The 25,860-nt window shown below is 43.4% G+C and overlaps 1 protein-coding gene across 1 annotated transcript in view; it reads right to left on the bottom strand.

The window, feature by feature from the left end:
* Positions 1–726: 726 nt before the first annotated feature.
* snap25a (synaptosome associated protein 25a) overlaps positions 727–25,860 on the bottom strand; it is a 35,293-nt gene continuing 10,159 nt past the window's right edge. Inside the window, exons 2-8 of the mRNA XM_084378043.1 lie at positions 19,745–19,888; positions 17,886–17,927; positions 14,083–14,131; positions 10,515–10,632; positions 5,852–5,971; positions 4,107–4,251; positions 727–2,305 (exon numbers count right to left, since the gene is read on the bottom strand). Coding sequence (XP_084234169.1) covers positions 2,237–2,305; positions 4,107–4,251; positions 5,852–5,971; positions 10,515–10,632; positions 14,083–14,131; positions 17,886–17,927; positions 19,745–19,816 — 615 coding nt within the window. The 5' untranslated portion in view covers positions 19,817–19,888 and the 3' untranslated portion in view covers positions 727–2,236. The remainder of the gene's footprint in view (positions 2,306–4,106; positions 4,252–5,851; positions 5,972–10,514; positions 10,633–14,082; positions 14,132–17,885; positions 17,928–19,744; positions 19,889–25,860) is intronic.

Genomic DNA, 25,860 nt, shown 5'->3' with positions numbered 1-25,860 from the left:
CTGGAATAACTGTCGAATCATTTTACTCTCAGAAAACCAGACGGGTTAACTACTATTTAATTTATTTCTTTGACTCCAGATATCTGTCTGAGATCTGTCTGATTTTTTGTTTTATTTAAAATTATGATATAATTTACACTGATACCCTTCGGTACGTAACGCTCACTGGAGTGGACAGATGTGTTTTCAGTCACAGACAAAAAAAATGTAGAAAAATAATATTGAACTGTGAATAAAAGAATTTATGACATCTTCAGATGAAAAATATATGTTTTGCCTGTCTGGTTTGCTGAAGATAAAAAGGATCTAACAGTTTACCATCATGAATAATTTATATAACTCCTTCAAAATAAAATATATTGAAGAAATAAAAAGTTTATTGGCATGTTTTACTCGTTTATGAGCGACAAAACAACTTTTTGATTTAATAATTCATACATGAAGGGTCAAAATATTCATGATTTATTTTGTATTTCTTTCAAAATAAAACTCTAGCTGCACACAGCCTTATAGATCCTAGATCTTGTAGTTTATCATGTTTTTGGTGACATGCCTGGACCGCTCTACGCCTGAAGGTGATGTCTTCACATCAGACCGTCTGCCTCATCAGTGATTGTCTGCGTTCGACCTGAGTGGCGTTTCTCTGTAAATCTCACCCTGGACCTTAACGAGAGAGACGTAAGCCTCTCGACTCACAGGAGCAATAAAGACAGACACGGTGTTGACTAGGGTTTATTACTTTTAATCAATTCAGCTAGCTACAAAATGTCCACCACTTCACACACTGACAGGATACAGAGAGGGAGTCTTTAATATTACATGCGTTGAGGACATCAATCTCACGGTTGAACCTATTGTGTCATTCAGGTTGTAGGTATTTAATCACCGTACTCTAACTACTCGACATTTTGGCGATTTGGTGTGCATAGCTCTAAAGTACAGAAGCAACAAAAAACCCTTTTGTATGTATTTTTTGTGTCAGAGTATAGTTATTGTTATTCAATACTATCATTATTTTTTACCAATAACAAACCACACAGGGAGAATAAACTTACAGATACAGTCTTCTTATAAAAGTAAGGTCTCTCAGAAATATGCGTCTTTGCTTTACATTGCAAACGTTTATTTTTATTTTTTTCAGAGCATCCAAAACCTATGTTACAGTACACAACCAGTCCTCATCTTTCAGCACATAATCAACATCTTCATCATTGAACTGCATAATCATTTAGAAAACAGGTCATTTTTTTGCAATACAACCCCCAAGTCCTCATATTATTTTCATCTTTATCTCACTTTTTTGATCCCTTTTGCATTATTTTACAACGAGATGGTCACAGTCGGTAAATATATCGAGACAAAAAGAGTGGCACTATTGCAAACTTGCAGGAGTATGGAACGATCAACTGTGTCCTAATACTGAGCATGCGCTTTGTCAATTTGCTACTGCCATGTTATCGTTTTTTATATATATTTTTCAGACAGGTTTTATTTATAAGACTAAAATCTACCATTTGTCATGCAGAGAACGCACAATTCACATCACTTGGAATGCAATGTCTAATACAGCTACAGAGAGTCTAGTTGCACATTGTCTAAACAGTAACTCAGTATGATTGCGATGAAGGAAAATGTACCAACGACTGCCTTTTTGATTGTAAGTGCTCTTTGCAATGCCAGTCATCTGTGCCACCGGCTCAGTAAATCTCTACTCGTGTTTTTCCATCCGTCATCTCCCCTTTTGTCGTGACAACACCAAAATAAGGAGCATGACAGTAGCCTAAATGGAATGACACAGTTTTACTAAGACAATACTGAGATACTGAAAAGGAAAAGGAATAAAAACAAACAGCTTGTATAGCATTCCTATTATATACTTGTCATCCAGAGCAGTGTACTTTTATATATATATATATTATATATGATATAGAATAATATATGATATATATATATTTTGACAAAGAGAATAAAAACTTCACAGGTGAGCTAGAGAGCCATCAAGTCAGCACTATATACAACCTTTGGAAAGAATGATATACGGAGTATAAGAAATCATCTTTTACGAGGACAATCATCTTGAAAAAGCTCGACAGACGACACACAGAACAACATTTACAATGGGGAGGGGAGGTGATATGTGCATGTGTGCAAACCTAGAAGGTCAATACCATGATGAAAGCATGTCAGCGCCTGTCGACGTGCGGCGCGGGATGCCCACGCTCTGGGCTCAGGGCGTTTAGCCACTGCCCAGCATCTTTGTGGCGCGCTGGTTGGCCTCGTCAATCCTGGTCTTGTTGGAATCAGCCTGGTCGAAGGGAAACGGGGAGAAAGACGGGAATCAGTTTGCTTGTCCTCAAATAGTTTGACTGTGTACGCAGCTTATTACAACACATATTTATATTTCATGTTAGGCAGGAAACTCTCGTAACTGTAGTATTATAAAAAAGGCAGCAAAGGAGGAAGTCAGGTGACTTAGTATGAAGAGCAACAAGGTCTGCATAGGGAGGACGAAGGCGTGGATGGATGGTTCAGACACACGCAGGACTTGTCACGTGAAAATGAGTAACAGTTAACTGATGTCATGTGCATAATGTAAATGAAGGTACATATTTTAATCTTCTCCTAAACCCAAAGCAAGAGTACAATAAAGCTCTGGTAAGCTGCAGCAGCCATGTTGTCTGGCCACTGTGCTGTATGTCAAATGTGCACAACTGCTGTAGACAAAGAATACAAATGAAAAACGCCTGGTCGTATCAGAGAACGGGGATTATTGTTGAACTGATGAACGCTACGAAAACTGTTAACATCATCACCTCTACGTGTCTCTACTGCTCGTGACGGCAGAAGTTTTTCATGTTCACGTCGCTAACAGTCGACGGTATCAACAGAAAACACGTGAGAATGAACAGATGTGTTAAAGTCCTCCGCTCCACCGCTGTTTCCAGAGATGCAGTTGAAGAGACGTGACTTGAATTAGATTTTCTTTCTAACAGAGTATTTCCGTTTCAATTGAGAGAGATGTTTGTTATCTTGCTCTGATATTGTTATTTCAAAATTTCCAGGGAAACTTATCTGATTTATATCCTTTAATACTGTAACTGACAAAAGTATTTCATTCTCTCGCCATTTTTCTACACGAGTGTGTGGATGCAGCAGACGGAAGCTGCTGAACGTCACTAAAGGCCTGGTTTTGATCTGAGTGCCTGTTTGGAAATCTTTCTTCTCGGTCAGGACAAACTGCAGTGATCAGTGGATTTAACGGTTGATTGAAAAGAAATGATTCTGCAAACTATTCTGATCCTTTAAGTTATTTTTCAAGAAAAAGTGTGAAACGTTTGCTGGTTTCAGCTTCTTAAATGTGAAGACTCGTTGCTTTTCTTTGTCATTCATAATAAGACATAATGAGGAATTGGATAATGAACTACTGGTTGGACAAAAGAAGCAGTTTCAAAACTATTAAGAAATCTTAATAGGACCTAAAGAGACCAGAGCTTCTGGCTGTAGTCAATCAGGATGAGGTCTGCAGTGAGTCAGGGACAGATTCAGAATGACTGAGAGCCACCTGGGGGGCGTTCCAAACCTCTATTAAGCCTTCACACCCTGATTGGCTGGGAGGGGAACAACCCAAGCTGCTTCCACTCATTAATCAGGAGTCAGCCTCCTCACCTGCACACAGGTGATCTGAATCCACCGCAATCAGTCCAGAGGGGTTTTGAAATTCAGCCCAAAACCAAAAAAAGTCTTCCACAATGAGAGTCTGAGGAGTTATCCTGTGACTGAGTCATCAGGGATGACAAACAGGTGGAGATGAACGACTGATGTGCACTTATTCTTCAGGAGCTACCAGCAGTTTAGGTCGGTCTTATGTTGAAATGTTTATTATTGTATGAATGTGTGAAAGTGTCCCTCAAAAAGCCGCCACCCCCCCAGATTATCATATTATTATTAAGAAAGTAATAAAGTAAAATAAATGAAATCATGAAGTGTACGACTTTTATCTTTTCATATAATAAATATAAAATCCGATACACGGGTCGTCTTAAAGTACGATAAATAAACATCATAGATAAAATGCTGTGGAGTCTGGATGTTGGCTTGCGTCGCACCTTCTCCATGATCCTGTCGATCTGGCGGTTCTGGGTGTCGATCTCGTTGCCCATGTCCAGGGCCATGTGGCGCAGGTTGCCGATGATGCCGCCCACCTGCTCCAGGTTCTCGTCCATCTCATTTTCTCGGGCATCGTCTGTTACCCTAAACACACACACACACACACACACACACACACACACACACACACACACACACACACACACAAAGGCAGATTTAAATACTGTGGCATCTGCACACACACCAGCCCACACACACTCCACATGTTGGTGTGTTGACCAGGCTCAGTAAAGGTCGTTAAGACGCTCTCATCCAGATTTCACCTCTGACCCGTCTCTTGTCTCTGAGGACCGGTGTCTGACCTCACACTGGGCATCTGGACGTGAGGAGGATCCCGTGCACGGCAGTTTGTTTTCTATCTTCATGCTGAATTATGTCCGTTTTAATTACTTAACGTTATTAATTTAACTTGTTTTATTTCGAACGCTCTACATCCCAATTCACAACACTGCAACACATTCTGGAGCCGAGTATTAAATAAGATATCAGCGCCGGTCCGATTCACTTCACAGAGACATACAACCTGCAAACACTTAAACTATGTGGGTGAACAGTTTCTACCACACGAGTTAAACGGTGGTTAGCTGAACTCAATGTTTACTCAACAACAACAATGAACACCAGTGTGAGGATCTTTAAAAAAGGCCATGATGTGCTTTTGGGTTTTTAGAGCTTTCTGCTGCAGCTCAAGTCTCGTCTAAAGTGTCTCTGACAGAAAACGCTGCTCCTGAACCGGCTGAAACATTTCTAAAACTTTCCTCAAGCCAAGAAAAGGAATTTAAAAATCAGTGACGGCATCACAGTCTAAAGTCCATGGGCCGGGCGGGAACTGGTGGGCGGGGCCACCGGGGATGACCGGGTTACCAAAGAACCTAAAAGATTAATATTGATTTAAAAACTCTGCGGTTAACTTCCTCTCTGAAATGTGGTCTTTCATTTTCAGGATGCATTTCTTCATCATCAGTCATACGTCGCAGATATGTTGGGTTTTAGTGTGTTTCTCCATAAATCTCCCGCTGACTGTGACACAGCCGGCACCGCGGTCGGGCCCTAAAGACAGATTTGGTGACTTGATGACCCTTCCTTCTTTCCTTGCGGATCAACCAGGGAGCTAGAAAAACTTTAGTTCTATGGCCTCTTTAACCTTCGTGTGGTGAGATATAAAGCAACAAGTGACATCAACTCGTCTGAGTGTGTTGGACTGGATCAGGCTGTCCACCTCCTCGACTCTGAAGAAGAATACTGATGTGTTGTGACAAAGACATAAGTGGTGAAGAATTAATTAATCTTCTACGCCTCTCACCATCTCCGCTGTGTAAAGACCCAGAGCTGTGGGTTTACGGCAGGGAGGAGCGCTGACTGTCACTTCACACGCTTCCTCTGTTTTTGTGCAGATTAAACAAACGAGATATAACATGGTGATTAGTGATCTTTAGAGAAGCTGGAATACAGATTGTTTACAGTCTTTATCCGAAGCTACGCTAACTGCGTCCTGGCTGTGGCCTCGTATTAACATACAGCTAACAGAGTGCTGTCTGTCTTCTGATCCAGCTCTCAGCAGAGTCTGCACCACAACGCACCTCTTTTACATCCGCTTGCATCATCTCCGTTTTCCCTCCGACCATATCAGTCCATTTTAAACTTTGGGTGTTTCATTGCGTGAACCTCCACTCCCCCCTCTCACCTGCGGATGAAGCCTCCACTGATGGCCATCTGTTCGCGCTCGTCCACCACACGGGCGGGCTGGCTGGCCACCACGCCGTCCTGGTTGTTCCCCCAGGCCTTGCTGGCTCCGCTCTTCATCCTGGCCGCAGACAGCGAATGGGGGAGGACGAGGGGGGACAATTACTCAAAAAACTTCGACCGGACGAGTCATCATTTACCTCAACCAGGCTGGCTTCCCATTAGTGAATATCTACAAAGAGAGCCTCGGACTCGAGGTACTGTAGCGGCATATATGTCAGTATGTAGTGTGATCAGCTGACACAAAGGTGTTACTTGGTTTCATGCATCCAGCACATAAATATATGGTAGGGACTAGACTAAGTCAAGCAAAGCATAGCAGGCATGGACTGGACTGGTTGGTAGACTGGGTTTGGTGCAGGCTCATTCTGTTACACAATAGTAATGTGTGTGATGTTATATCTTCTGGGTATATAACATACTGTCCAGAATCAGGCACAAGTCACATCTGTGTGTTTGATATAATCTAGGCATGCATTTTTAGTAGCTTCAACATGTGAGATGACTCAGTGTGTGACAAAACCCCTTCCCTTCCTCTGTCTCTATTTTTTGCTGTCCTCCTGACACTTTCTATGTCGTTGCAGTGATGAAGCCCCACCCCACTCCCACAGTTAGATGTCCCAGTGTGACAGAGAACAGAGAAGAGACAAGCTTCTGGCAGACACACAACACAGAGCGTACGAGACTGTCACATCGTTAGGAGGGACGACGAGTAACGTGGAGAACAAACTGCCAAACGACAAAAGGAAAACAAAACAAAACAAGAAGGTGGAGATAGTCATCAGAGAATAACCATGGCTAACTCTCCCCCCACCTCTACCCCCACCCTCCATTTGTGTTTTTTCTGTTTTGTTTTAATGTCACCGCTTTTTCCTTCCAGGGTTCAGAGTTCTGGACAGGCTGGGACGTCGACGAGTGAGATAGGGATTTTGACGCTAACACATCCCTGTCTCTACCAGTAAGCGTACGACAAATACAGCTGTGCTAACATGATGTGCAATCACAGCTGAGCTGCACGGCTTTGTAAATGTCACCTCACTCTGCCTGTCAGACTTTACACCGTCAGCTTCAGCGTCTGATTTGGCACAAACATTGTGGAGGAGGTGGAAGAGGTTCGTCTTTACTGTCTTTAGTTACACTTTAAGGCACTTTTGATGAATGCTTTTTAACCTCTCAAGCAGTTTAAGATTCATTTGGTGAAATGTAGCAGTGAAACTCAAATCTATACATATTATTTTGTATCCATCCATTCAACAACATCCTGCCCTCTCTGCTTGTGTTGTAGCGTCAGTCGCTCGGTGCTGTGTAACCTTGGAGTGCTGCATGTATTCTCGCTGTATCAGGAATGGCGATGGCTCAGCCTCCTACACTGCTTTTATTAATAGAAATGGACTGAGGCAAGGCTCCGCTTAGCTCCCCGTCCCTGCTGACACACACCAGTGTGGTAAACACACACGCTACCCTTGTCTGACTGAGTCCTTTCCTTTTGTTCCCATTTTGTTCTTCATCTCAGCTCTTTTGTTCTCGTTCCTTCCTCTAATGTTGTGATACGTTCCCTTCGCTCTCCTCTCCTTTCCTTTCATTTGACAACCAGTTTGTTCTTTACTTCGCTGGAGTCTCAGAAATGGATATAATGCACTTCTCTAATCAGCTTTGCTCGTTTGAATTGAGAGGATCTGATTCGATCATTGCAGATCCCGAGGAAAAACTGAACTCGTTCTATCTAATTCATTCCCCCGAGTGACCTGAAAGTTGAGCTATACACCAATCAAAATCCACGCGCAGTGGCATGCAGACAGCAGGAATCCAAGTGCATTAAGCACCAGAAAACCAGGAGTCAGCTAATTCTGATAGACAGCCAGCATGTTGAAGGGATTAAAAAAAAAGATATCCTGACACGTATGATGGCATTAAGCCTCGCTCTCTGAGTGGCGAGAAAAATCCGACCAAAATACGTCTCTTTTGTCTTTCTAGCATCCGTCTACACACGCACTCAGTTTGAGTCAACTTCCCAGCAGGCTATCATGCCACTATCTGATATGGCTGACCTACATGTGAGCGAGTTCCCCGCGGGAGAGGGAGCTTAGCGAACAGTAATGTTGAACAGCCAGCGCCAGATAAAAGCTAATTTAGCACAGCGCTCTGCAGGAGAGGTGGCACTGCAGAGAAGCTGCAGCAGAACCAGAGGGGGAAAACAAGGCAGCAGCGTCGCTCGATCGCCACGCAGAGCCGTGTGAAGACAAGGGTACACGCAGGACATGCACAGTGGCATGATGTACCCATGTTACAGAGACATCGTGACTACGTGCTTGAAAATGTCTCACTGCGCATGTGGATTAACCCAGTTTCCAGCTCCTGTTTCCCTCCTGTACTCTGAATGTGTCATGCTGTCATTTTTTGTCTTCTTTGATGTGTTCACTGCCTTCGTCGTTCATTTTGTCATGTAGCATTCCTCTTTTCTTTTCCTTTTCTGACTATTTTTCCTTCTTTTCTTTCATGCAAGGACGTCAATTAACATATTTTGTCCCTTTTTGCTCTTATGGATTTGATCAAGTCTATAAAAACACAAAATTATGGCTGTAATCACCCTGAAAGTAGCATATACAATGATTTTTCACACTGTTTTAGACACTAATGATATCGCTGTGTACAAAATCAAGTTTTGCATTTATTCTGCCTTTTGGAAATGTTTCTTCTCTCGTGATTTTTTTCCCAAAAGGTTCTGACATTTCAAAGTAAAACTAACGTCTATGACTCTCTGCTGTTTGTTCCCTGTTCACCAAAATAAAAAAAGCCCCCAGGCTTCGTACCACTCATGGTAAATAAAACAGAAAAAAGTTGTTCATCATCACCATCAACATCATCAACATCACCGTCATTGTTAATATCAGCATCATCACGGGTGCATTGCTGTTATGAGTTGCACTGTCATGCATGCATGAGCATTCAGAGGGTCATGCTCGCCAGTCATTCCATGTCATTGGCGTTTTTGTGGTTCAAAAATGGTGGTGGGGGGAAGGGCGGGTGCTCAGTGGGGGAAACAAAAAGATCTTGGTGCCTGCAGAGAGGTGATGATCTACTGGATGTTAGAGCGGTGTGGGTGGTGGTAGAGATCATGCAGATGAGGAGAAGTGTCAAACAGTCCTGGAACCAGGCTGACCGAAGGCATTTTGGGACCAAGATCACTGAATTTCCAGTTAGAGTCAACACATCACATGATCTGAGTGCCAAGATGCCTCGGGAGCCCCAGCCCTGCTCTTTGTGTTGGGTCTAAGTGATTGTATAGTTGGGAGGGGCAGCAGCTACAATGAGATCATTGTAAAAGTCCCCATTTCACTTCACTTTGCATTGAAACTAAAAAGAAATATTCCTCTTCTGGGGAATCAGCGTTAATGTCAAAGTTGGACTCGTGCAGTGGTTACACCTGCATGTAGATGACTCCTGTTGTAAAGGTGTTTGGAGAAGTGGAGGCGAAGAGATTAGGGCGTCATGAGAAGGGCACTTGGTAGAAGGGTGTTAAGAGGCACTTATTGATGACCCCCGGCCTCGGCTGAGTGCAGAAGAGCTTACGTGGAGGACTGGACTTTTTGAGGTTGGCTTTATAGGATTTGAGTCTCGCCAGTCTTGTCGACTGTGCAGAAGCAGCAGCAAAGAGATCAGTGTGCTCGGATGGGGTGTTTACGTGGATGGGATCCTTGTAATTTGGATGGATCTGTGCTACTTCTCAGAAGCCAACCACATATCGACAGCTCAGACTTTATAACTACGGGTGCTTGGCCGTCATGGAGGTGTGAATCCTGAGACACTGTATGTTTTGAAGGCCAATCCTGGTGAGGTGGCCCAATCAGAACCCGAGGCTGCTGCATGTGTCAGCAGAACGTCTCAATTTCCATCAAAGTCGAACTGAGATTAAAATTCGGTTTTGCTCAGAAATCAGTGTAATATTACTGGTGAGGCAGCTAACGTTAACTAAACCTCTTCTTTCTTTGGGCTATTGATAAACAGACACAACACTGGGTGTAGCTCAGCTAGGCTAACTAGCCTCCATTTTGGATAAAAAGCTAGTTAGCCTAGCTTTTCGAGTGGAATACAAACTTAACAGCATTATGGGTCCACCCAAATGTCGGATGTAGTGAAGGTAAAGATGTCTCGTTGAAAGAGAAAATATATACATACTGTATCTTTAATCATGTTTTGGATCTAAACGCGGCTCTGACATTCGATGTTAGTCAGAAATACGCACACAGAAGCTTGAAACTTACAAACAACGAAGGTTTGATCCGCTTTTGAAAAAAATTTGAAAATCGAATCAATCAATTTTTCCTTCCTTAAATTCTAATTTCAGTTCAACTTTAAGTGGACTGTGTGTGTGTGTGTGTGTGTGTGTGTGTGTGTGTGTGTGTGTGTGCGCCTCCGGCCTGTGTCCACCTCGTGTGGATGTGGAAAAGGGGGCGGAGTCAGAGTTTTATCTGGAGCTTGAGCAGAGCGGACCATTGGCTGTTGGCCACCGTGATGTCACTTCTACCTCGACTGTACTTTGATTTCTTAGATATTTATTGTTTAGTTTTGAATAGCAGGCAGGCAGGCAGGCAAGCAGCACCTACTTGTTACATGGACAGGAGCAAAGACCACAGAATTTCCCTAGATCGTTCAAATTCTTTTCTGCATCCTTCATGTCCTTATTGATTTGGTCCATTCCCTCCTCGATGCGCTCCAGTTGCTCTGATTAAACACAAGTCATTTATCCCCCACAGAACGAAGCACGAGGAGAGAGAGAGAGAGAGGAAGAGGGAGGAGGAGGAGAGGAGAGGAAGAGAGATAAAGAGAGGACAAAGGAGAGAAGACAACAACTTCAGACACTCACTGTGACGAAAGAAAAGTAAAACAAAAAAAAGAAAATAAAAAGAGGAAAAACTGGACGCCACCACATATGTAAAGAACCTTTGGGGCACGTTGTCAGTACCTACTTGTTACATGGACATATGAAAAGCCCACAGCATTTCCCTAAATCTTTTAAATTTTTCTCGGCTTCCTTCATGTCTTGGTTGATATGGTTCATGCCATCTTCAACACGATCGAGTTGCTCTGGTCAGGACAAAGGGATGACAGCAGTGGAATGAATTTCATTGACTGATTGACAGAAATATGAGTTATGATGAGCAGTAAATCAGTCGTGTGTGTGTGTCAGGATGTCATATTATATTAAGACCGAGCTAAGTTTCAGCTGAATGCATCGATTTGGTTGGATGCAAACAATTATGTGCACTGATGCAATTTCTGGACCAGAAGAAAGGTATAAAAAGCACATAGAAATCAAATAATGGCAGCGAAACTATTTCTCATCGTTTCAGCTTCAAGTTGAAATTGTTCAACGTTGATGTCAAAGGAACCACGAGACGTTTGGGACATCCACTCTGCTAAACTGGAAGACTCTCATGTCTTCATACTAAATATGAAGCTACAGCCAGCTGTCAGTTAGCTTAGCTTAGCATAAAGACTGGAAAGAGTGGGAAACAGCTAGCTTGGCTCCATCCAAAGGTAACAAAATCCAGCCCTCCAGCCACGGTTAGCGTGCAGACAGGGGTGTCACGATCAATCAATACTGGCAATAATCGTGATATTTAGAAAAATGAAGTATTGATACCGTGTTAATCACACACATGTGATAATCCCATGTTAATAAACTAGCACCTCTTAAATCACTCCCGTCATAGCAGGTGGCAATAATGCACCTTAATGCTACCGGCCTAGTAGTTAGCCAGCGAGCTGCGACCACAGTGTGTGGCTACATGTGTTGGTGATATCGACAGAAACACAGCTTGTTGTTACATTTAAGTGTTTGTACAGAATAAACAAACTAAATATATTGCGTTAATAAGTGAACTATAGAGTTAGGCTGTTTTTTTTTACCTTTGGATGGAGCGAACTCACCAACATACATATCTCCCAAACGTATATTTAATTGTTTCTTTTGACGCATGTTAAGTGTCAGAGTGGATGAAGAGATTGTTGCCTCGTGGTCCAAATCTTTGCAGCTGCGTTCAGAGCAAACATTTCAAACACATCTCACTTGGGAGCTTTTTAACGAGCTGCCAACACTGACAGATTTTATTTCCTTACTTGTTAAGAGTTTTTCTGCAGGACACGAAGCCAAAGCTGCTGCTTTTTCCTTACAGACAGGCAAAATAATGTGTCCTTGTTAGCTAATATTGGGACGATATACGAGCGGCTTTACGTGTTCTTTGCTCTGACTAAACCCCGGCAGCTACTACTGGGATCACAACAGTTACTGGTGTTATTTAAATAGTAATAAAACCTACATTTGAGTGGCTACTACGTAAGCTGAGTAAACGACTTGCTGCTTACTGGCACAATAGAGTGAATAAAACTGTGTTGCATGTCTGGCTTTTGGACGCGTTCGAGTACGATTTGGATTCTGGTTTTATGAGTGTCGGGGCCTTCTGTCATGCTGATGTGGTGGATGGTGGGTTGGTGAAGTTTCCACAGCACAAAGAAATTTTCCATCCTGATCGTGATTAAAGAAAAATACGGTGCAGGCAGAGTGTGAAGGGGTGAGGCACAGTTAAATATGGAGCGGACTCAAAAAGCAGTTAATAGACTTGTTTCAGATTTGTAAAATCCCTGGTTTGACATGCGTTTATGTCAAATATATTCAACCAAGACGGATCCGTGTTATTGGAGTGAAGTGGGGCGACGGCTAAAAGTATTATATTTTATTTTATCTCACCAAAAGCAAACCTTGACCCCCTTCAAGAACCACCTCCAGCATCAAGTACTAGAAGGCTGCAGGCCTGCACACAGTCAATAACACAGGGTCAGAGGTCAACTCAGGCTCACAGCCGCCGGTGTGTCCAGGCAGTCATTGCAATTGGTTTTGGAGTGGTGATCCTCCACACGGGGTGACGGGATCAGCTGATGGTCAGAGGAGGGGAAGTGAACAACACTGTGAAGCACCAGGGACCCAGCTGCCTTCATATTAACTGTTCACTGTTGCACACTTCATGTGTTGTTTAATGCGGGTCGCTCATTAATAAACTGCATCTAACCAGGGATTGTACAAAGCAGTAAATGGATTGAGAGAGAGAGGGTTGAGTATTTTGTCAGTACCAGCTAAATCGATCGTTTTTCTTTCCACCTCTTGTGTTCTTACACCTCTGGACTGTTAGCAGGGCTGATGTCAGACCTGTTTGGGCATTTTGGCTTCTAAGAGTATTTACAGGTAAAAGCTAAAGACAATTTGAATGACTTAAGAAGTGACCTTTGACCAGAACCAGGCCATATTTACAGAGGCGGCGTTCTGCTGCCTCTTATTTTGGCATTGCTATAAAATGTCAAATCTGTTGGCATTAAATTTGAGGTTTCTAGGTCTGTCACACCAACATGACAGCTTCTTAATCATTCTAACATCCAAACAGTTTTTTCCTCGGTCGTTCTAGAGAAGATAACGGCACAAACAGAACCTGGAACAGCCCAGAAGTCAACCCACCATTGGGCTGCTGCATGTTAACCCAGCAGGGGTTCTGGATGATGAGTAAATAATCTCGATGTTGAGCTGTGGGGTTTTGGCACTTGCAGTGGCTGGCATTAAATAATCCTTCTGTTAATGTTATGGCACGTTTCTTTGTCGCCGTCTCTGATAGCTAATGAAAACAAGAAAAAAAAAAAAAAGCTTCTGGCAAATCAAAAGCAGTTCAGCAAACCAAAAAAAGAAAAGGAAACAAAATGTTAGCCAAAGGAAACAAAAGGTTAAAGGAAGATGAACAGAACAATATTCCCCCAAAGTTACAACTAGCACCAGTCAGATAAACCATGCGTCAAATCAAAACCCAAATCAGGAAATATTACTCTGAAGAAATCAGGGAAAAAATGAATTAGTTTGGAAAATGCATTTAAATGAAAACAAGCAACTGCATATGAAACAATTCATCCATTCACAAGTGTTCTGATACCATCAATTTAACACAAACATTACTGTCCATTACTGATAACGCCCCTTGTGGTGCTGCTACGATGTGAGTAGAGTCATAATTTATTACTTTTTAACAGAATACAGACTCGTTAAATCAACCAGCTGTGTTGGATGTGAATAGTTCGGTTATTAATACTCGTGTGTTGTGACTAAACTCGCCATCTCCCCTCTCGGTAACTCACCTCCCTGCTCGTCCAGCATAACCAAAGTCCTGATGCCGGCATCTTTGCTCTATTCCCCCGAAGACATCCAGGTTGAACGGAGGGGTGAGGGAGGAAAAATAAACAGAACAGAGGTCAGTAACGAGGCTACAACCGCTGAGGGAATGAGTGGCTGCTGGGAAATCTGAGCTGCCACCAGCGGTTTCCCCTCACGTTCTCCTTTTCGTGCAGAGTTTGGGAAAAACTATACATTTTCTTTTTTTGCATCGTTTAATATTTGATTCTTCTGATGCAACAAAACACAACAACTGACGACAATAAAGCTCGCACAAAGGGAGGAAAGCTACGGCTCGACCTGAATGTTAATTAGTCTGCTTTAAAGGGGCAATGTGTAAGAATATAAGTTGAAAGCATTCAGAAATTAAATAAAACTAAAAAACAGGATGTGAAGAAATAGCAGTTGCGACATTGTGATGTCTATGTATTGTGTTGCAGAGATATCTATTGAAATTAGCATGCTAACCAGCTAGCCCTGGCCAGTCCTGGTCCAAAAGCCTCTGCAAGCTAGCTGCATGGCTAACTGAGCTAACTAGCTGCAGTAGCTACAGCTGCAGCAGCTGGTGGTGTGATACCCTCTATGTGTTTTAAGTATGAACTTGATATGTGGCCAGTTCCTACACATATTGCACCTTTTACAAGTGTTGGTCTTTAAACCTCTGGACAGAAGTGAGCTGGCTGTTTCCTCCTGCAAAGACTTAAGCTTCATATTTAGCACAGAGCCACGAGAAAGAAATGTGCAAGAAAGAAAATGGCTTCCCAGAACATTGAGGAGACGCATCTTAAAATCAAAGTAGAGATACGACACCTGTTTTATAGATGTAACTGTTTGTATCTCACAGTACGATTAAAGTCTCCCATGTGTTCCAGACAGCTGCATTAATTTAATATCACAAAACGCTGGGATCATTTTGTTGATGTTCCTGCTCTGGATTAGAAGATGTTGCACCCCCACGGTCAGCGTGTTGGCCGGTATTGATTCGACCGTTACACCTTGAGCAAGAAACATGGAATCAGCCCTCAGGAGATTAACAATAATAACGCTGACAGCGACGGAGCGTTCTCATTAAAATGAGGAGCCTGTCATCGGATTTCCATGCACAAATGACCCAATTAATAACCCAGGATCCCAACACCCCCCTCTGTCTCCGAGTCAGCAGCTGGTAGACCTTTGGACCAGGATTTATTATTGCTGCTAACCTCCAGTATAAGGACGGCCATTTCTCTACCTCCTCTAATTTAAAAAGTAGATCGTCTGCTGATCTTCTTTCAGCCCTTCAGGTTTTCATTGTAATTCCTTCCTGTGGCTGTGAACCATCTGAACAGCTGAGCCTGCAACAGTAAAGCTATTAGTCACTGAGAGGCTGCTTGGCTACAGGTTTCTGATGCTGCTGGAGGAGCGTGTGAGGAGGCGGACGGCAGAGATACTTGCTCACACCCAACTCTGCTTCTTAGAAATACAGCACCGCCGCACCAAGACGTGGCACCTGGTGCGGCCTGATAGGCATAAATAAGATTATGGTGTGTCACAGCACGCACACACACACTTTTGAATGCACACATATACAGATTATTACACACACATCCCCCACCGCCTCCTCAGCAGTTTGGGAGGAAAGCCACATTGATGTTTCAGAGGCGAGCGGGGAGCAATAAGGAAGCTGGGGTGTATAAATTATTCTGTGATTCAGCGAGCCTCCGTCCAGGAGAAATCCCAAAGTAGTCCAAATGTGTCCCCTGAGGAAACGCAAAGGAATAATCAACCGTGATCCTGCACAGGGCCGAGCCGGCTCAATGCGGGTCGGTGAAAAGATTCATACATTTTGCCGGATGAGTTACAAAATTTGCAAGACTTTCATGTACGTCAGGTGACGGATTAGAGATTATAGTTGGCGCTGCAACATAAATGATTTCTACTCGCGCAAAAAGAAACCTTCTACTGTCACGGTGGTGATTTTAAGCTACAGAAGTAAAAATAACTTGAGTTGATGTCTCTGATTTTACAGCTTCAGTTCAGTGTGTGCTGAATATCTGCAACAAGCAACCAGCCTGAATGTAGAAAATATGTTTTCTTCAAAATAAAATCCAATGTTTATCGTTGTTTTCATTATAGATGCCTTTTCCAGCCCAGCGTCTCGTTAGCTGATTACATAACAACACATTTCTGAAGTTTTGATTGGATATCAGAAATCCTGAGTGATATCATGTAACGCTTGTATATGACTCTGCAGCTCCGTGTCTCGTTTTCAACCCTCCTGACCGTCTATTAAACCGCAGGAAGGAGCAGTGAACTTTTCCTTTGCCTGCCTCACCTTCGTTCTCTCTCCGCCTGCAGCACAGCGGCAGGGTGGAGCTGCGTGGCGACATATGTCGACCGATTATAAATATGACCTTGAGATCTGCACCGAGAGCCCGTCAGACGCCACCGCCCACAGCGTCCTAACGCTTTCTTTTCTCTCCCTGTATGAGCAAATACAAACCTACAGACTGTGTTCGTCTGTGTGTGTGTGTGTGTGTGTGTGTGTATCTCTGACGTTACGCAGTCACTCGGTTGACTCACGTTTTATTCAGTCCTCCCTGACAAGAACAATGGACCCAAGCACAAGAACAGAATCTAAATCTTTAACTCGGATTCAGTCGTTTCAGAGTCATCTGCAAATCAACATTTCTTGCTGAGAGTCAGATAAGAAGACCGATACCACCGTCGTATCTGTCCATTAAAGGAAAAGCTCGAGCCTGGAGACAGTTAGCTTAGCTTGGTTTTTATATGGATAAAACAAAAAGGGGAGCAACAAACTGCTCCCCTCAGTGTGAACACGGAGTCCGTCTATCCTGAACTCTACCAGACGGAAACTCTCATAACAGAGACGAATAAGTCAATTTGTGAGAGCAGATCGTCCGTCCACTGAATGTTGCTGGTGAGTGTTGTTAGCATGTGTGGTCAGCCCTCTGTGACCGTAACGTTAGCAGCTGTCAATTAAAACCAATGTGCAACGTTTTCTCTCTCAGAGCAGACGAGCTTCATCCCAGTGCTCCTGAGCACCATGGACACCACGTGGCCCTGAACCTGACCGAGCGCTTACATCTTTATCCAAAGAAAGCAAGGAGCCGCTCACTGTCCGTCCTGTACCAGTACTGTCTGTCCTGTACCAGTACTGTCTGTCCTGCACCAGTACTGTCTGTCCTGCACCAGTTCTGTCTGTCCTGTACCAGTACTGTCTGTCTGTCTTCATGTGTGTTGCAGCTGTTAAAGGTTTTGAATGGTGTTTGGTGTTCTTTGTTGTGAAGTGAGAATAATGGGGACATTGTGTACAAACTCCCTCAGATTCACAGTCACTGCACGACTACAGAATCACTGTTTTGTCAAATATAAAGCTTTTTATCAAAGTGAGATTATTTCTCAGTTGAGGATGTACGTACAGAAGTTATTAATATGGACGTTTGTGTAATTTATGCTAGTGTTGTGTGTCTGCGCTGCCGTCTTATAACAGTAGAGTTATAAGACAGGAACTAAATTAAAAGGCATCTTGGCCGTAATAACTTCTAAAACTGTGAGAATTTGAAAGGGTGCTGCTTTTTCTCTAAGACTACGTGCTTTAAATTATTTCTGCAGTTTTTCTGATAAAATATAAATCCGCCTGCATAAAGAAGAACTTTTCCCAGAGTGTATCTGAGACATGACAGACTACATTTATTTCCCATTCTGGCGGCGCCATATTTTGTCTCCGATTTTATCCATAAATCAACATTTTACATATTTCTCTTACCTCTTCCACTAGCTGCAGCATACGACGAGTGCTCTCCAGTGACTGTGGAGGAACAGAAGATAGCAGTTAGTTTCCATTTGAGATGATACGACACATTCAAACAGCTACAGCCGTCATCGGGGGGGGGAGTACAAGTTTGACATCAGATTTATAAAATATTTCTCAGTTTACAGAAAAATAACACAAGCATGTGTCTGCGGTGTGTGTTGTGTGTTCATCGAGTTGAGCGTAAGCGAGCGTGTATCACAACAAACTGGAGTCAATTTGAACAATCAGCGGGACACAACAGGGATCAATGTCTGACGTTAATCGACTTGAACTCAACATGAACGCACGGCGATAGACCGTCTGCACTCTGAGTATTGATACGCACGACCTTATGATGGGAACTGCAGCAACAGCGACTGAGTCCTGAGAGGTTTGTTTTCGTGCTGTCGGTCAATGAAATGCTCACAGAAATTTGGATTTGAGATCAGAGGAAAAAATGTTTGAGATCTAGTAACTCACCAGTGGTTTATTCAAGAAAACAGCCGCTCTGCCGAGAAAAATAACGACACTCTTGTAATAAAAACATGCTCTGATCCCCTCTATCTCCTCTTTCTCCCAGACTGTTGGATGTGTGTTATTAGCCTGCGTGGTGACAGATATGTAGCTGCACGTTCACATTCCCTCCCTAAGAAGCGCGTGGCTTCAGAGCACAGCTTGCTAGCCGGAGCCACTCGGCAGGGACGGCGCTCTGTGATATCTCGTTCTTATTACAATGACACAGCTTCGCCTCGCTGTGCTCGCTGCGAGCGCTGCTGATCCCCCCGGAGCGCCCGGCTCTGAAGAGAGGGGGTTGGGTAAGAAATCGAATGGGGAGCAGCCTCGGCTTGAGCTGCCATTTTTAATGTGGCCAGTCTTCTTTCTCCTCTTTCCTTCTTTCATCTTTCCTTTTTCCCCATTTCTACTTATTTCATCTTTTCTTTCGCTCGTCTGACGTCTGTCAACTCTGAAACACCGCAAACATATACGCTTGTGTTCACGCTCTCTGATTCGCTGTCCTCTCCGTGAATGAGAGCTCATGTAAGTCAGTGCAACAGAGGCTACAACTGTTATTCTGACGCCGCCATTTTGTGCATGCCCTATGTTCACGCATGTGTGTGTGTGTGTGTGTGTCTTTGTGTGTTTAATATTCTGCTCAGCTGTGCCAGTGTGAGTCATATGTGAAGCTGGAGGGGTGTGGGCTTATCTGCTCCGGGCCGAGGCTGAGACTTTCTCTCTCACTCTGACGACACACACACACACACGCACACACGCACACACACACACACACACACACACACACACACACACACACACACCATCAGTTTTGTAGATTCACGCTCATGTTTGTGCACATGTGTTTCCCACACACAAGCACATGCTCAGGATGTAACCATGCAGTGTTATGTAAAGTCAGCTGCAGGTATACTCTCCCATCACCTGCACACACACACACACACACACACACACACACACACACACACACACACACACACACACACACACACACACAGAGCCACAGCCCGAGGCAGACACTAACATGGTGCTGTATGATATTTCTATCCCTATGCATTCAAAGACTCTGAGGTTATGAAACATTCTCCTCAGTTGAACTAAAACAGCTTTCCAGCTGAAGCCAGTTGCTTTTTATGTGAAGACATCTTATTTACCCTCTACTGTGTATTCATCCTGCAAATCCTCAGTCATGTTAAAGAATGTTAGGATCTCATCTCTATGCATCGGATGTGCTCCTGTCTCTGTGAGTATGTAAGCGTGAATACGTGTGTGCCATCACAGCTCGAGCCGCTTTGATGCAGCGAGCGCGTCGTTCTCACCTCATCGGCCAGCTGGTCGGCGCGCTGCTGCATGTCTGACAGCTCATTGCGCATGTCCGCGTCATCTGCCATGGCTGCTGGATGTGGGGGGTGGAGAGGGTCTCCAACAGGGAAGAGAAGATCCTAGTGGGAATTCGGGGAGGGCTGGAAGAGAGGAGGAAACACAAGAAAACAGATTGGTGGACGCTGCAGAACAAAGCAGTCCAGTGAGGCATAAACAGTCTCAGGGCGATGGATGACTTGATTATTGAAATAGAAATGAACCAGAAATAGGAAATTAAGAAAAACTAAGACGCAGTTATTCTGGAAATCAAAGCCGTAACCTGACGTGCACCTGTGAGCGCAAACCAACAGCTTCATGCATTCATGTTCTCCTCTCTGTAGCCCTCTGACCAGTGAGAAGACTTCAACAGTTGCTACCACTTAATGGAGGATTAGAAAAGGCAGCAGCGGACACACAGTGTTTGCAGAAGGGTGTCGGGCTCAGACGACCTGCGTTCACTGGAAACTTTAATTACCGAAGTCAAATAGATTCTGCACGTTTATAGAAACGCATGCTTACATTTGCTGATTGTCTTATGACTTAACGGGAACTTGTCCTGTAATTCATGTTTATCTATCAGTTAGTTAATACATCCATCATCACGCATGTGCCATGTCAAGATGCCCTTGAGCAAGGTGATACCCTCCTCCTCCCTACCCGCCGGCTTCAAGTCGCTCTGGATAACATCAGCAGCTAACGGCCCGGAGTACAACATGCTAAATATATTCCACAGGGTTGAGGAGAAAAATGAGCAGACGGCACGCAACAAATTTCAAAATTGAAATCGTATAAAATACGTCGTACAATATAAAAGATAAAACCAACAGGTAGCCAGCGTCTGCCTCCAAAGCCTCTGTTCGCTGTTACAGGCTGTATAATTGAGGATTAAGAAGCTGCTGCCGCCACAGCAGCAGTGTTTGTTTGCTGGGGAGTGAATGGGAGCGGAGCGGGAGCTGATGTTTGCAGAGGAATGCCAGTCTCAGACAGGGTTGACTGGGATTTTGGAGGATTAGCCACACACAGACATAAACAGCCTGTTAGCCCTGTAGCTGTGACTCTCCCTCCTCCTCTGTAGGTCGTGAGATGCAACGCACCACAAGTGAAACAGTCGAACATCTCCACATGTTAAGATCCCTCTAAAGATGATCACCAAACAACTTGTAATGTGTCCGATGAGTTAATGGTTTTCAGTGAATGTGGCTGCAAGACATTTCTCACAAATTAGCATTTAAATTGTTTAAACCAATAAGAATCCAATATAATTATCTGGCTAAGTGGTCATCCTGCTGCAGTAATGGCCTCTACTGCCCAGACGGGAGTGATGATGAATCATCGTATTTCTATGCACATCAGGGAAACAAAAAGGCTTCGTGTAAACAGAAGAAGATTTGTGTAGCAACATTTTTGATATTAACACAAAATTAAATGAAATATAAAACTGCAGCTCCACAAAGGATTCAGGATTAGAGCCTGACAATATTGGGGAGCAAAAACATTTTGATACAAATTAATTGGCCAATATTCAGACTACATGTTGGTGCATTTTGGACAACATATTCGACAATACCGATATATATATGCGATAAGCCAGGAACAGCTGACCAATACGTCAGTCAGGCTCGAGTCGTGGCTCTTATCCCCAGATATAATATAACTCAGATATTCTTTTAAGATGAATTTTTGGGGCTTTAGGTCTCTGCATGGGCTGCATGCTCTACCAGGCGGCTGCCAGGGCACCCTTCACTCAGATTATGTTGTATTATTTTTGTAGGAGTCAGTGCAGAGTCAACACAAGGGGTGTAAATGTCAAGTTTCATCACGATATGATATCATATCGATTCTTTGGACAACGATAGCAGATATCACAAAGTCTGCCACGATATGATGTTGATTGGATTTGATGCAGGAGCCTGCGATCGATATGAGATGATCATATGTCCATTTTAATTAGTTACATTTATATCAACTCACAAAAAGCAACTAAAATATGATTTGACGATGGAAACACAGACGTGCCGTAGGAACTTCAAAATAAAGGTGCATCTTAACGATGGCGGCGATATGAAGTGATGTTTTCACTTTGCATCGATGCTATTGGATCGTTGATCACTGAAGCGATATATCGATCCGGATGAATGTATCGTTACACCCCTGGTCAATACTCGATTAAAATTCATTAGGTAGATACATTTTGTCTGTATTGCTCTAATGTTGCTGAGAGAATCTTTACATTTACCGTTTTTAAATGAAGAATTTGTTCAATATGTCTCCTCTCTATTTTACTGGGTTCAGAGAGTTTAAAGAGGCTGTAATCAATATTTTCATATTAACACTATACATTTGTGAAAAGCGTCACTTGTTGTGACAAACTCACTGAACTCATCATTTGAGCGTTCAGTTCCTCTCAAGTGTTTTAGCATCTTTACAGTTTTGGTTCACCCCCCCACTGCTTTAATTAACGTAGTTTACAATTTTAATGAAAAAGCTCTAAAAGCCCTTCAGGCTACCGGATCAAACTTCGACGATAAATCAGTTTATATGTGTTTTCCACCTCAGCCTGAAATAAGGGAGCAGTTACAAAAGAGGCTCAACTCACAATTAAACAACCTGTGCGAGGATCTTAATGCACCTGTGTGTGCTGACTGAGCTCATTGGTAGAAAGGTAAACACGATAAAGGAATTAAATTAAAATAACACACCTCAACAAACCACTCTGTCCATAACGCACTGTACACCGTCCGTCTCAATGACATGTCACATGACACACAGATCGAATCCAGCAGATTTACTTCAACGAATCAATGTTTTAAAGTGATTAAGTATATTTATGAGACCACTGATCTTAACAGCAGAAGATACTGGAATGAAACTTCAGATGAACTTTTCCTCGCTGATCATTAACATCGTCTGAATCAGGTGTGACACCTGGACGACACGAGCGGCCTGGTTGGATCTGCGTCTGTGTTTGCTTCACCGACTCCTGCGCCCAAACACATTCACCAGATATGAAGCCATGTTTTTTTGCTGCCAGGATAATATCACAGCACGTCTTGGTCTGAATCATTAAAACCACCCGGGGCGATATATAGATTCATCTGCATTCATCTCCACAGGTGGATTCAGTCATGAATACATCCTCAGATCCACGGCTGCATCGTAGTGATTAGGTCCTGACACTGTGTACAGTCTCCTGTTTATTAAGGCATTAACTCACAGGCCCGTTTACATAACTGAGAGAGCTGCCGACATACTTGCAGATAAAAAATGTGCATGTTGAATCAGATCCAGTTATATTCATGCATCATGTTTATTCCATCTCTCCTTCGCTCTGATGTCTCTGATTTGCCTCCCTCTCTCCCTTCCCCTAGCTGTCCTGCATCGTTTCACAGCGTCAGCGGCCATGTTGGGTTATATAAACCTCCAACCGGACCGGGCTGCGCAGTCCCTGATGTCTGAATGGAGTCAGATCTTCAGAACGACTCGCTGAAGGAAGCGAGGGCATCGTCGCCTCTCTGCCCGCTTACGTAACCAAATTTCAGGCAATTAAGTTTTAACAGGCCACGCTGGCCTTTTACATGACGGCTCAATTACAAGCTTCACATTTTTTGCATCTTAGCTGCCCTCAGCACTGCCCGCTGCATCATCAGGCTTTCTCAGGAAGGGATGTAAAGTACTGGTGGACTTACTCACTGAATGACCTTCATCATGTGATGGTACCGAAGCAATTTCCCTTCACAAAAGAAGACCAGGGAATACGGTCAAAAGCCCTGGAAAACGTGAGGCCTCGTTCCGCCTCGAAAGGCAGCTGGTTTCACGTGATGATGTGATCTTTCAAATCCATCTTGCCTTCTTCAAAATATGCATATTTTATGGCTAATACGTCTTTGTTTTAATATCTGAACAGACAAAAGTTATTCTATAAGTCCATTCTGTCAGCTCCAGATACCGACAGCGACGTCTACACGGATGTAAAAATGTAAAATTGTGCTCTCTTGTAGAAAATTGGTTCGTTTAACCATCTGATGTCCTGACAGGGAGCTCTGTGTGCAGGAACAACATGGCAGCTGAGCTCATCCATTCAGGCTGATCGGCCCAAAAGGTAAGAGATGAGAGGCCAGTTTTATGTTTTCTGTCCAGACTGACTGATGTTGTTTGTCTCCGGTCCAATACAACAATATGAGTAACAATGTACTCAGACACTGAGTTAAATGCCTTTGAGAGACAGAGACAGCATTACAAGGATCACACTGATGACCTTTGAGTTACAGTATCTTTAACCAGCCGGCTGCTCGCGCTCCCTCTCGAAGGACAGGACGCTCAATCACCTGCAGCCTCCTGTCTGATTAAATGTTGGCCAGCCCGCATGAGAGACGTTTAATTTTTGACTAATTACTGAGAGATTGTCGGCAGTTTGGGTGATAAAGTGATAAATTAATGACAAGACAAACCAGGAATATTGAACCTGGTTGTTTATCAGTGCATCTACGATTATTAATCACATCATCAGACTTACTGTTCCTACAATGGACTTTTGGGGCCTCTATGCTCATCCAACAAGTAATCAACATATCTAAAATCTTTCTTTTTTTCAGAAATGGTTGCCTGAAAGTGGGGCCTGTGGGCCAAAGGTGGCCAGCAGTGAGGTTTGATTCGACCCACCAGATGTTTCTGCTGAAAATAATAAAAATATGTAATAAAATCTTTGTTCAGGATCTCTATTTATATATATAAAAATATATAAATATATGTATTTCCTCACAGGAGGCTCAAAATGTCCTCTCCATGTGGTGACACACAGGATTGTGGGTAAACATGCAGCAGAATCAACAACCATCATATCTGTGTCATTAACTTTGATCAGATCCATCTTTGTGTGTCTGCCGCTTTGTGTTGACACACACCCACGCAGCCTTTGCCCTTGTGTTTCTATTACCTTGTCATCACGTGTTAGCCTGCTGCTGACATTTATGACAGGAAATGGTTACTACCGTGACCTTTCACCCCGAGTCAGAACCAAAGCAATAAAGAACAGGACCAGGAAAGAAAAAAGAAAATCCCCTCTCAGTTATCACATTTACACAGCGCGGCTGCAGCACGAGCACTGAAAGCATAAACTCATCTCGGACTGTATGCCGACATATACATGCACGCTTTATTACACCCATGTTGCCGTGGACTGTGGCGGGGGGGGGAGGTTTTCTGATTAGCAGCATGATTCAACTCTTGGCACTAGAAAAGAAGCTGTAAGACCTGAAATATGACGAGCATGGCAGTTATCACAGGCTTCAGGGCAGTGATTGGAGTGAGGCCGAACACGACGTTCATCAACAGCATTTTAAATCACTGAATGGGCAATAAAAAACAAAAAACTGCATTTATGTACAGAACAGCACTCTGTGTAGGAAGATATAACTCCATCCATCCATCCATCATGTGGAGTGACAGCTCGGTGTAATCACCACGGGAACAATAACGAGCAGATATGAAGATGAAGCCCTTATTTCCATTCCCCACACATATTTCATCTCCTGTCCAATCACATCCCACCTGGGGAAGATTACGAGCTCCCGCTGACTGCTCCACCTCGACGCTCTCTCATTTCTCTCCCTCGTCTCCTCTGCCCTTTAGTTCCTCCCTGTCTTTGCTTCTTTACATCTCCTCCTTCCTCTTTCCTTTTTTACTTGATTAAAAAAAGACCAGGAGAGACCACACCTGCATCACACACACTTCACACGCACTGTACGTCAATATGTACCTGGCTGAATCTCACATTCAGATCACCAGGTACTGTCCCGTAGGAGACGATATAACACCGGCATGTTCAGGCTGTTAAATATATCATATAGTGATGAAGATGTTCCCCCTTTATAGCTAATCTGAGTAAATCGAGGCTGCTTCTGTAAATGTTGTGCCATTATTGCTACGTAATAGTCCTTTTATGGCCTTTCTGTGTAAATATTTGAAGGTTGTAACCACCATGTGACAGAAACAGTAACACGAAGGTAAGACAGACAATAGATGTGTGCGTCTCTCTCTACCCCAGCTTGAAGTGTGTGCGTGCCGGCTGCCATTT

This window comes from Pagrus pagrus, assembly GCF_965226575.1.
Source record: "Pagrus pagrus genome assembly, chromosome: 16".
In the NCBI taxonomy this organism is placed as follows: domain Eukaryota; kingdom Metazoa; phylum Chordata; class Actinopteri; order Spariformes; family Sparidae; genus Pagrus; species Pagrus pagrus.
This window is presented reverse-complemented; position numbering and strand designations above follow the sequence as displayed.